The sequence below is a fragment of the Cyprinodon variegatus genome, unplaced genomic scaffold (genome assembly GCF_000732505.1).
Source record: "Cyprinodon variegatus isolate N-32 unplaced genomic scaffold, C_variegatus-1.0 Scaffold74, whole genome shotgun sequence".
NCBI lineage: Eukaryota > Metazoa > Chordata > Actinopteri > Cyprinodontiformes > Cyprinodontidae > Cyprinodon > Cyprinodon variegatus.
The window spans coordinates 1,402,594-1,416,134 of record NW_015150527.1 but is presented as its reverse complement, the minus strand read 5'-3'; the positions used below and the strand labels follow the sequence as shown (position 1 = coordinate 1,416,134).

The 13,541-nt window shown below is 38.0% G+C and overlaps 1 protein-coding gene across 1 annotated transcript; it reads left to right on the top strand.

Moving 5' to 3' along the window:
• Positions 1 to 2,345: 2,345 nt before the first annotated feature.
• On the top strand, positions 2,346 to 13,074 carry vps37a (vacuolar protein sorting 37 homolog A (S. cerevisiae); the record flags this gene model as incomplete). The annotated part of the gene is made up of 10 exons (XM_015372598.1): positions 2,346 to 2,431; positions 5,187 to 5,304; positions 5,761 to 5,864; positions 6,063 to 6,276; positions 10,065 to 10,135; positions 10,233 to 10,360; positions 10,457 to 10,515; positions 10,599 to 10,667; positions 10,750 to 10,893; positions 12,943 to 13,074. Coding segments are annotated over 10 exons (1,074 nt in total), but the record flags the coding sequence as incomplete, so codon positions are not given.
• Positions 13,075 to 13,541: the final 467 nt, after the last annotated feature.

The window sequence follows — 13,541 nt, the reverse complement described above, 5'->3', positions numbered from 1 at the left end:
CTCACAGCCAACGTAGTTATAAAGCAGCTAGTGTTAGTGTTAGTTTCAGCTTTGTTAGCTTTGAAGCTAATAAGATCAATCAGTGGCAGCTACAGTGTATATTTCCAGTCTGATTGTACAAGTTGTAGCTTGCTGACCATGTCCTGTGATCACCCTGAGGGTGTCACGCTTGTAGTTTTAGGATGAGCTTGTTAGTGGTGGAGATTAAAGTATTAGCTTTTGTTTACTAGGAGTTAGAGAGTGACAGACAGGGCACTGTTAAAAGAAAAAAAAAAAAGACAGAGATCTGGTCAACTTCTTTGGTTACTTCCTAGCAAATAGCTACAATACATCTGTTAATGGCTAAAAAAAAAAACAGTTCACAAAAGGACGTAAAACAGTCTCTATCATCTAATATTATTGTTTGCACTGCAGATCTTCCATTCATTAGCTAAAACATAAAAAGGCATATACATTTTAAAAGCATCATCATTATTGGCCCCTCCTAGGAACCTCTGCTCTTGGTGTCCCTTTGAGTGTCTGGGGCTTTGGGTCCCCCAGCGTTTGCCTCTGTGCTCTGGAGGGGTGCGTCTTCGGCTCTTCACAACCACCATTGAGCATTTTTCCTTTGGCTAAAGTTAACATTCACACTCTCATAAACAACTACAGATGCTTGGTTCCAGGTACTTAGAGATTCACTTCCATACAGAAAACCCATATTCTTATCTTCAGCTACTACATTATACATGTCAGATTAAATATTACAACTTATACTCCAGCGATAGTATCAAGGTGTTACTTTATTGTATCTCTTATACTATATTTGTTGGTTGTGCTGTTCTTTTTACATCTCTTTGCAGGTGATGAAGCAGACTTGAGATATTTTATCTCCCCTTTTATCTCCTCTTTCTTCAATCTTTTCTCCTTATTTTTCTGTTTTTCCTTTCCTGTTCTACTTACAATGCAGTGTCCATAAAATCTGTAAAACTCCCTGCATGAATTATAATAAAGCTATTGATATGCATAAATCAAGAGGAACACTATAGCGATAGCCATACTGCTCCATTTGTGAAAGCAAAATTTGTTGGACTCTTTTTGGCAACAAGACAGTTATTCTTATTGCCACATCGCCAGACAGGACAGTGAAAAAAAAGCTAATATGGATATAATTTGCTCTAGATTCTGCATTTAACATCCTGATGTCAAGGTATAGTTTCATATGTATGGGAAAGATCCAACATAAAATGAAATTACACGGTTGTTTTAGAAAAAGAAAGGAATCATTTAAGGCAAACTGCATGTGATTTCCAACACAATTTGATTCACTAAATACCAAAGGTTTTTACTCTATAAGTCAGTATAAGTATAAGCTGTTGCACATTAATGGAATAGAAAATTTGGTTTCAATCAAGCACCAACCACCATTGTTCCTTTTTAATTAATTTAGTCAGATTAACATTTTATTATTTCATCAGTAAAAAGTTTATTTTTGTTTTGTTTTGGGCATAAAAAGAAATCCTGCCTACTAAAAGTGTTATTAAAACTTTAAATACCAATATATTCTTCAGTAAAAAAAAAAAAGCATGATAAACATAGAAACGTTAAGAAAAATCAACAAATGCCAACATTCTTTTAAATGTTAAAAGTGAAAGAGAATAGATGAGTTTTTAAGAGATTTGAAAATGATCATAGAGGAACCTGCCTGATATGTCGCAGAAAATCACTTCAGTTTGGAACCAGCTACAGAAAAGGCACAGTCCCTTCTTTAAGTCAATTTAGTTTGAACTTGAATGATTGTTAGATAGGAAAGGACATCAGATAATGAAAACTTAAAGAAATGCCTAAAATTTCACAGTTTTTGATACATTTGTTCTTTAGTTCAAAATCTAAGGTAAAAGTCTTTTATGTATTCTGGAGGTTTCAAAACAAAAAATGCCATGCAGTCTACATTTATGTTTTTTATTATCAATTTTATATATCCTATATATCCTAAGTAGCACAGTATGTCCTGCTTTTTTATGGTATTACAGAAATAACTTCCTCTTGGACATCTTAAGACATTTTCTTCACAGATTTCACTGCAGCTTACAATCAGTTAAACAGAGATTGAAATGGGCATTTTTCTCTTAACTATCTTTGACTGTAGTAAAAACTACATTAATATTAAAGTATTACATTAAAAAGCTGCTATCACTATTAAAGAAACGTCAGGCCTTTTTTGTCTTTGATGTATTCTTGAAATATTAAAATCTGTTAAAATAAGGGGGAAAAAACTGTCTTTATTTTTCATAAACTTTTTTGTTTTTTTTAAATCCCACATTTTTTCCTAGTTTAATGCTCAATGATTGTTTTTTTTTTTTCTTCTCTTTTTCCACAGCCTTACAGAAATCCAGAAAGATGTTGAGTACAGATTACCATTTACAGTCAACAACTCCACCATTAGTGTTAACATGTGAGTATATCTTAGGTTTAAATTGACTGTTAACACAGACTTTCAACACCGAGTTGAAAGTCCGTATTGCCCAGCGACAGCCCTGAAACATCACTGCTCTGAGGAAATCTGCATGGAGGAATGGGCCAAAATACCAGCTACAGTGTGTGCAAACCTGGTGAAGACTTACATGAAACGTTTGACCTCTGTCATTGCCAACAAAGGTTATGTTACACAGTGTTTAGTTGAACTTTAGTTATTGACCAAATACTTATTTTCCACTGTAGATTATATAACAGATAAAGACTACTCTTGGACTTTGAGCTTCTTTTTTTCAGAACAGTTCTGGCATAAACTCACAAAGACAAGCCGCTGTCTGTGCTGCCCCTGCTGATTTCTAAATCTAGTTGGTCATATCCCAAACCCTTGTCAGCTTTTCAAAAAATAGGACGGTAAAGCAGATCTAAGGGAGCTATGAAGTGAAGCTTAGTATTGTCGTTGTGTAGCATCAAAACAATATTTCAGAAAACTGGTACAGGGTTAAACAAATAGCATGATGTGCCTCTTTTTTAACAAAATACTCAAGGTTTTAAACCTTACTCTCATTACTCTTATGTTTGGTTATTCTTGTTTTGTTATATTGAGTAAAATAGTCCTTCCACCCTGAGAGTGGTCAATACTTTATGTATTCAGAAAAAAGAAAGGGAATAAAAACCTCAGGCATCTGTGAGAGCTGCAAGCCAGTAAAAATTCTGACCAATCCCTGCCATTTGGTCCAAATGAAAAAAAAAAAAAAAACGATCAGGTGCCTTCATCTTTGACCTTCCTCCTCTTCGTGTACGCTCATCAGGTTTGGCCATAGCCAGAATTATTCACAACATTATTGTGAATAATTCTTTTTTTAGCATAAAAATAAAATGCTAGCACTTGTATGGTTAGTATTGCTAAACCTAGCAGGCTACCTTGAAAGCTACAATAATAAAATAGTTTATTTACAGGTGAATGAGACATGAGGTAGTCAGGTTGAAGTCCAAAATGTATTGAACAAAATGGCGTAGTCCGCTCTGCTCTGAGTTGCGCGTTCTAGTATGTGGGGAGGACATAGCTTTGAATGGAGGAGCTTCTTGCCCTGAGCTGAGACAGAAGCAGATGGGAATCAGTGTGAGAACACTGGGAGAGGGTACCATAACCGGGATAAGGGGGGCCAGCTGTGCCACCCTCTGGAGCTAAGGAACCACAGCAGGAGATCGGAGGAGCCCGTTGGGCAGACAGAGCACCGCGGCGAGAAGATAAGGCTGTTCAAGAGCGGAAGAACACAGCAGTAGATGGGAGAAGCACTGCGGAAACAATGCCAGGATGGGGAGAGACTACAGCTGACACAGGCTAGCTAGGCTAACTGCGGAGAACTGAAGGAACATGGAGGGAAGATAATGGGCAGGAGTAGGACAGCAGTATTTGGACAGAATGACACCATGTCCCCCATGTATAATATTTTTGTTTTGTCTTTCTCTGTTTGAAATGAATTGATTAAAATTGAAATTTTAATTGCAAATTAAAATGGCTTTTTAAAAAGGCACCTACTAACTTCTTAAAGGGGTCATAGAATGATTATATAGGTTGTTTGGTGCTGGTCCTTAAGGTCTCTGATTAGGATGTGTAACGTTGGTTGGGCTGAAAATGGCATATTTGCTGTTCTATGAGCCCTAATGCAGACTGGTTAAGAGAATGAAACAAGTTTTCTTCCTTATGTGGTATGCTGATGAATATTTAGATGAGCTGTGCTCTGATAGGTTGGTTTACAACGAGTGAAGCTGCTGAGCAAAGACGCATCATAGCAACAAGCCCTCACTCACTGAAACATCAAACTGTTGATATGGTAGGGTGACCAGACGTCCCCTTTTTCCAGGACATGTCCTTCTTTACACACCTAAAAAAATTTCCGGGGGGAATTTCTAAATCGTCCGGGATTTTGGTCGACTACGGTGCATCCATGAACAACTATCTATGTCAAGGAGACTCCCGGAGACTTGGGGCCCCCCACCCCCCCAGTTGAAAGGCCCACTTGGTCAGTGAACCAGTGGGCTGGTCTGTATGTCAATTTCGGGGCAAGACAAAAGTAAAGGCCAGAACCTAATAAGGCAACAACCCCGAATTGATGCCAGTTCGTGGCTTCGTTTGAATTCACCCATTTTTATTGTGGAAGTTTAGAATTGTGAGATTCGCAGAGAAAGGAGGTGTCGATGGGTTTTGAACTTCACTGTATGTCCATTTCATCCACTGAACTATTTTTATTCATCTAGGACCATGTAAACTCAGCTTTGCATTCTATGACCCCTTTAGGAACATTCCCTCTCTTCATCCCCTGGCAACAGAATTGTTTTTTAAAAGCTAGTCTCTACAGTTTCCTTCCCTAAAACTATGGTCTATTCATGATAGTTTCTCTACTATAATTTTGATTCCTAATAATAGAATGTCAGGGTACATCAACTGCTGGTTCATGTACTCTGAATTTATGCATTTGATGCTGCGATCGGTGATCTACAATCGCCACTAAGCAGATGACCCCTACTGGTGCATGTCTAATGTAAACACATTAATGTTAAGCTTTATAATCTAAATATTCAATATTCTTTGTTACATTTTCATTTCTGAAATGCATGAAGTATTTCAAATATTGTAAGATATCTAATAGTTTGCTTGTTTGGAAACTACTTACAGAGGTATGGCTTCATAATTCGGCGCATGTAATACTAACCCTGCTTGCTTTTGTCCTCAGTTTGCTGCCTCCTCAGTTCCCTCAGGAGAAGCCGGTGGTTAGTGTCTACCCCCCAGTTGGTCATCATTTAATAGACAGCAATAATGGCACAGTGATCACCAGCCCCCTCATCGCTAATGTAAGTAGCAGCCTCTCATAAAACGATGTGTTCTTTCAGATTTGCAAAATGACTTTTTTCTGAACATTCTGAAAGTATTTTTTTTAGGAGTGCTATGTGGATGGTTGGATGTATGCAAAATGTATTTCTGATTACAGGTGCATGAATCAACACGTAAAACCAGACAAACAGGTTAATGAAATATATCTTAATAAAACTGAAACTGAAATGAGTTTAAGGCTTTAGTCAGATGGACACTTAATGGGAACAGAAAGTAAAAATGTGAAGTATATACTGTTATCTCTGTTTGCCCTCATTATACATCTAAGTACCTCACATCTCACTTCCATTTAATGTTTTTTTGTTTCCCGGGTAAAACAATGTAACTTCTATAAACACTTTTTATACCAAAGAGGTTGTTTTCCTATTTTTATTGGAAAAGTCTGAGTGTATTTCTCTTTGTTTTGTGTGTTATAGTTCAGTATGCACTCAGATCTGGGTAAAGTCATCCAGAGTCTACTCGACGAGTTCTGGAAAAGTCCTCCTGTCTTAATGTCTGCTGGCCCCACAGGCTTTCCATAGTGAGTTTCCCTTTTCTTCCCTTTCATTTCATTAGACTGCAGGTGATCTTTAACACTGATCTGATTCACAAACTGTTCCAAGAAGTAACTCTGATATTAGTTTGGTATCTGGTTAGAATTTCACTGACCTTTCATGATATTTAAAGGATGTTTTGGAAGTGTTTTATTTATGATGTTCTCCCTCTTTCCTGGTTGCAGCATGTACAAGCCTCCTTACCCTTCCCAGGCTTTTCATTATGGTCCTCGTCATGTGGGTCCCAGCCAGACTCCCCCTCCTGGACCTGGTCCAGCTCCATCTCAAGCCCCGATGCCTCATCCAGCGGTGGATATGGTTCATGGTGTACCTCGAGCTCCAGCCCCATACGGATTGATAACGGAGTTACCTCTACCTGTACCAACTGGAGACTCACAGGTACACACCCATTAGGAGGTTTTCACATTGGTAGAGGGTTCTCATTACCCGTTCCGTACCATCAGCTCGTTTGTGCATGCGTAACCAGATGTACAGCCGTGTCGCTCTCAATTTTACTGCATAAAAAAGATTGAAATTATTCTTTTCTGTCTAAAAAAATCATTTATTATTTGGAGAAAATAAATATATTAAAATCCTTTCTGTTTAACCACTTGTTTGTGCCTGGTCTGTCCCGGAAATGGGATCCGACGCTACTTCCTGGAGTTAACTTTTACGGCTTTGGATTTATATATGAATTTAGTCTTTTTGAGTTGTATTTTTGCTTTTTTGTTTTAAGCATATGGTATATAGTGCATAATCTAGAGAAAGAAAACAACTAAAATGCAGATACATATGTTTATTCTTACTTTGTGGGACTGTTCTGTGCATGTCCAGTGATGTCAGACAAGCAGATTAATGGAAGGTATCTAAAAATGATCCAATTGTCTTAGAAAAGTAATTGAATGTTTTTTTAAAGATGTAGTTGACTTTCTTTGCTGATTTAAGGATAGAAATAAGTACTTTTAATACCATTATTTATAGTGACCTAGATGAATATCTGCTTAATCATGCGCAGCTATGCTGATGGTATGGATCCTACATCCGTTACGGACCGCGTAGTGACAAGGGACGATATTGTTTTTTTAAACAAGGAAGTAAAGTATTTATAGCTGTAACACTAGAGTTAAAGCTAAAGATACAACTTGTTCGTTATCTAAAGGATGGTGAAATTCTAATAAATATTTTATTTATTCCAGGTTAACCTATTATAATAGTCTATGTCTTCAATAATGTATCCATATAGCAGATAAGTTAGTTTTGTTTTTTCTTTGCTGGTTAGGCAAATTAGATGCTGCTTTGACTGGATTTTCTGGTTGGTCTCCATGGCACCGGCTTGACTTATAAACATAATTTGATTATGTTTGTCAATATAGCAGAAGTTTTGCTCTCTAGGAGCCCGACCTTCAATGATTAAACCAGAGAGCTCTGGTTCTATATTACCATGCTCCGTATGTTTGGTTTAGATGCAGTGGAAATCCTATCACTGCATTCTTTGTGTAATTTGTGTAACAAATATGAAAAGCATTTATTCACATAATTGTATCTACATTACCCTAAAACATGTCTTTATCAAATTGAATTGTTGGGGAGATGGCTGGGGGTAAGTTACAAGGAGAAAAGGAATAAGAAGCTGTTGGGTAGAGGTTTACCCTCTAGTGAACTACAGCTCCCTACATAGTGTAAAGCAGTGGTGTCCAAACTTTTTATCACTACTTTCAGGCCCAAGAAAAACGTTCTATCCAAAGTTTGGATTTAACAGATAAAATGTCAGATTCCTGTAGGAGAGGGATGTGTCATAACATTCATGCAAACATGGCTAGGTTTAGCATGTTTATATTACTAAATAAATGCATAAAATATGCAATTCTCAAAGGGTCTTTGTAGGGCTGAAACGACCAATAGGATAAATTGATTATTGAAATGTAGTAAACGATTAATCATTAACTGGAGTATAGAGATTCTGAAACATGCCTTTTGCTGACAGAGCAAAAGGCATGTATGTATATATGATGTATGTATATATGGTCCGTATTTTCTGGACTACAAAACGCAGCTGAATATTAGACGCACAAGCTTAAATTTGTGGAAAATCCTGTTTTGTTCATACATTAGCCGTGACTGACTAAACGCTGCAGATGTTTTCATGTTTAATTATGTAAGAGAATATGCACAAAGGAGATAGTCAGGAACAAAATGGCTGTTTGAGAACACATGCCTTTTATTAACTGTTTGAAAAACAAGCTACCGCCACATATTTGCATAACTTTTTACATATATGTACAACTACCAGTAATTACAAGTACTCTATGAAACATTTATGGTGCTGTTTTCAGGAGTAACAAATGTACTGTATAAAAATAACATACAGCACACTAGATAAAATAGATTTGGCCGACCTTTTGGGCTAAGTTGCAGCTTACGCTTTCACAAGAAGAAAAGTCGGTAATTCATCACCATCGGCATTGTCTTCTTCCTACCAACTAAAACCATCAAAGTCCTCTTCTTCATTGTTGGAAACTAACAGGCTCAGGTCGGCTTTCTTCATCCACTCTCCGCTTCTCTCCTTCGCTGTCGCTTTCAAAACCAAAGAACTCTTCATTGTCAGTGTAAGAATCAAACACCCTTTGAAGGGCCGTGGTGGTGTCCTCCTCTTCATCACGCAGCAGTCCAGCCCTTCAAAATACTTTAGTGATTGTGGATGTTTAGACACTTCTCCACGCTGTCAGAATCCACTGGCACACTTGGACAAAACTTTTCGCTTCATTGATCTGTGGCTCGATTGTCCACCTCTGAAATTTACAATCTTCATTTTATTGGTGACTGTTTTGGCTCTCAGTCAGATCTGCACAGTTGAAACACCTCGCCTATTTGCTCTCTGTGTGTTCACCCAGTCTTAAATTAAGTCTTCAAGTTAGGGCTATCTGCTTTTATTACCTCTAAAAACTTGTTTTCATCTTTTTGGGCTGAGCATGCTGGCGTCTCTAACGTCTCACCATTGATTGGTTTATACCAAGGTTACATGAAGCAGCTCTAGTTCCCTCACTGAGCGCCACATTGACTGCCTTTAATTTAAAAGCTGCATTATATATATTTCTTTTGTTTGCCATAATGAGGGTTTGTGAATGGAAGCCTCCTTTGCTCCTGCAATACTTGTCTTGCTCTTGCTTATCTGGTTTCTTTTTTGGGCCAAATCATACGGCACTACTTTGCCTAGCAAACGGACATGTGACCAACATACCGCTCTTTTCCATCCATACTGTGTTTCTGATCACTTTCCCTTCTGCCAGTCAAACTAGTGCCATACAACAGCGGAGCAAACCAAAACAAATCCTCCTACGATATCACAAAAATCATGATATATCCCTAGAAAAGTCACACCGGACTATAAAATGCAGGGTTAAAAACTTTTGCAAATAGTAGCGGCTTATAGTCCGAAAAATGTGGTATATATAAACATTTTGCATTTGAGATAAAACAAACTTTTTTGTCTGTCAGTATGCTCTTTCCAGAACTCCTCAAGTGGAAAAGTTTTGGTTTCATCTGGTTTGATTTCATAAAAAGTTCTTTTTGACTATAAAATAACCAACGGAGTAATCAATTTACAAAATAAACGTTACTTGCAGCAACAGGTCTTTGGACTGATAGGGTCCTATCTGCTTTGAAAGAAAGCTTAAATAAAGTGTATTTTCCCTTAACGACAATGACTTTGTCTCTAATTACTTTTAAAAGACTATTTTAATTAGTCTGTAAAAATGTTGCTCTAATAATAGTCTCCTTACAATCAGTCTTTTTTGCTGACTGTTCAACTTTGTATTAATACTTTTTTGTTGCTCTGTATCAGTCCAGGGGCCAATAATGGCCCTCAGGATGAATATTCAACCTCACTGCTTTGAAACCAGAGCTACAATGTATGCATTAAGTTGGATGTATTGGCTCACAAGAGATTTACGCTCCACACTTTTCAGATTCTTTTGTGTAAAACACCTTTAAACTGTTTGATTACATAACCTCCCATTATACAGCGATGGACCACTTTGTGTTGGTCCGTAACGTAATATTCCTTATATGTTTTTTTTTACTTGGCAAAAAGGCATTTAAAAGTTAAATAATTTAAACACATAGTTTATGTAGAATGTATGAATCCTGACACTAAAGACAAAATATTATCCTAAACTGTTCTTTTTCAGGCGGGGCTGAACGGACACATGTACAAGATGCCTGAGATTCCTGAGTCTTTTCCTGAACTTTGTGACAAAACGTAAAGTATTCTGGAACTTTTTTTTTAGATTTAGTCAACAGTTAATTGTTTTTCTGCCTTAGTAGCTTTTTTAATTATCTTTTCATCCTATCATCAGTCTGACACAGTTGTCAGATATGTCTGAAAATGAGGATGTGCTGCTGGAGTTCTTTGTGAGTTTGCCACAACTCAAGCAAGTCACCAGTGATAAAGAGGAACTGGTCAACAGTATAGTGGAGATGGCTAGTAAGCTACTTTACTGTTTTTTGTTGTTCTGTTTCCATTCTTTGATGAAGGGACTGTAGTTTAGTGAAGTTTTATGAAAATTCATACATTTTGCAGAAAAGAACCTCCACATGGAGCCACAGCTAGAAGGAAAAAGACAAGAGATGCTTTACAAGGTTAGTGTTTCTCTCATGCTTGCACATGCACTGCAGACAGGTTCTCATCACTGCTAATTGGGTTTTCTGTCTCTTTTGCACAGTTTGAACAGCTGACACAGATGAAGTCGGCCTTTGAGACAAAGATGCAGAGACAGCATGAACTCAGTGAGGTAAAAACGGGTGCATGTTTCTGTTATATTATAGAGTGATTGATGACTTTTGAGATGATCTCTTCATATTACATTTCACCAGAGTTGCAGTCTAAGCACCCTGCAGGCTCGGTTAAAAGTCGCCGCCCACCAGGCAGAGGAGGAGTCGGAGGAGACGGCTGAAAACTTCCTTGAGGGGCGCATTGATATCGATGAATTTTTAACTAGCTTCATGGAGAAGAGAACGGTGAGAGAAGCATCGATTTTTGATTTAACCAGCGTTTATATACAGTCTGTAAAGTCTTCAGCTATAAAACTGCATACGTGGATCAAATGAAATGTTCAAATGACCAGGATGAAGTGAAAAATGTAAAAAAAATATTCATGAGAACAAAAAATCCCACCCAATTAACATCAGAGACTGAGCTTGTAGAGAGCAGTGATGGTTATAAAGTATGGTAGTTTTCTGATGCTGTTCCGCAGACTGCAGCAACTTTCTCTGAAGGATCCATTTTTATGTTCATACGAATACTGTGCATTCATTGAAGTATTTGAGCACACTACTATTGGTCTGAAATTGTCATCATAGGTGCATTTCCACTGTGAGAGACATAGTATTAAAAAAAAATCTGAAATCACAAAGTATGATTTTAAAAAAGAAAAACTATTTATTTGTATTTTACAGCTCCAGATAAGTATTTGAACACCTGTCTGTAAGCTAGAATTCTGACCCTGAAGCCTGTTGGTCTGCCTTCAAAATGTCCACCTCCACTCCTTTTATTATCCTAAATTAGATGCAACTGTTTGTGGTCGTTAGCTGTGTAAAGACACCTGCTCATAAAGTCAGTAAGAATCCAGCTTCTAACTTGGCCAAGACCAAAGAGCTGTCCAAAGACACTAGAAGCAAAATTGAAAAGTTTGGAAAGGGCTACGAGGAAATTTCCAAGCAGCTCGTTGAAAAAAAGTCCTCTTTTGGAGCAATCAGTAGAAAATGGCAGAAGGTAAATATGACCATTAATTTCCCTCATACTGGGGCTCCGTGCAAGATCTCACCTCATGGTGTCTCATTGATCCTAAGAAAGATGGGAAATCAGCCCAGAACTACATGGGAGGAGCTGGTCAATGACCTGAAAAGAGCTTGGTAATACACTAAGACATCATGGTTTGAAATCATGCATTGCATGACCATTTGGATGATCCAGAGGAGTCATGAGAGAAAGTCATGTGGTCAGATGAGACCAAAATAAAATATTTTGGTCATAATTCCACTAACTGTGTTTGGAAGAAGAATGATGAGTGCCATCCCTACTGTGAAGCATGGGGGTGGTAGATTATGCTTTGGGGGTGTTTCTCTACATATGGGACAGGGCGACTGCACTGTATTAAGGAGAGGATGACTTGGGCTATGTATTGTGAGACTTTGTGGAACAACCTGCTTCCCTCTGTTAGAGCATTGAAGATGGGTCGAAGCTGGGTCTTCCAGCATCACAATGACCCGAAGCCCACAGCCAGGATAACCCAGGAGTGGCTCTGGAAGAAGCATATCAAGGTTCTGGTGTGGCCTAGCCAGTCTCCAGACCTAAATCCAATAGAGAATCTTTGGAGGGAGCTCAAACTCTGTGTTTCTCAGCGACAGCCCAGAAACCTGACAGATCTACAGAAGATCTGTGTGGAGGAGTGGGCCAAACTTCTTCCTGCAGTGTGTGCAAACCTGGTGAAAAACTACAGGAAATATTTGACCTCTGTAATTGCAAAGAAAGGCTACTTTACCACATATTAACATTGATTTTCTCAGGGTTTCAGATACTTATTTGCGGCGTTATCATACAAATAAATAGTTAAAAAATCATACATGGGGATTTCTCGATTTATTTTTTAGATTACGTCTCTCACAGTGGACACCCACCTGCGATGACAATTTTAGACCCCTCCATGATTTCTAAGTGGGGGAAAGGCTAAAATTGTGTTTTCTTTGTTTATGCATCTGACTAATGGAGTCACATGATTAGACACACGCTGCAGTGTCTTAAAGGGGAAGGAAATACCAGCCACCAGAGCAAACAGGAAAAACGGCAGAATTAAGTGTATTTCTTTTACCTACATGGGAAAATTGTTGCCGGCTATCATAGTAATTGATGGTAACTGTAAAAATCTGGTTTATCGCCCAGCCATAGCAGGGACATAATGAAATGAGGAGTGGAAATTCACGAGTTGACCAATGGGACATTTTAAAACAGTAATAACACAGAAGAGTAATGTGGGAATTTTTTTCTTCTTTTTTTCTTTTGCTTTGCAGCTTTGCCACAGCAGAAGGGCCAAAGAGGAGAAGTTGCAACAGTCTATAAACACTCATGGTCATTTTCCTCCCAGTCACTAAAACACAAGGTACATCACATTCATACTAGAGCAGCCGCTCAGAAAAATCCCCCAAAAAACATTATCAGTCATCTGCTGCCTGATGGAGAGAATCCTCATACTGTATTTCTCAGCAAACGGTTAAGCAGAAGCAAAGAACACTTTATTTCCTGTTGTTTTTACAGTCCGATACATTAAATTTATCATCTGCTTATTCAGCTCCTGACGTTCTATTTTATGATCTTCTAGGAGCAGTGTTTGTTTTTTTTGTTTTTTTTTCCAGCCAACTGCTGCCAACAAAATAAAATCAAAGACTTTACAGAGGCAGAAAGCACACTGAGTCAACGATGGGCACTTTGGAAAGAACATAACCAGACAATGATGACAATGAAGCCACTGAAAGAGGCAAGAACTGGGAGGACGAGGAGTTACGTCACCTAATGATTGAACATGTTGTGGAATGGTTTTTTTTTTTTTTCTCTTTAAGCTTTCCATTTGTTTTGACAGTAATGAAAAATAGTTTTATTTCTGGGATTTATT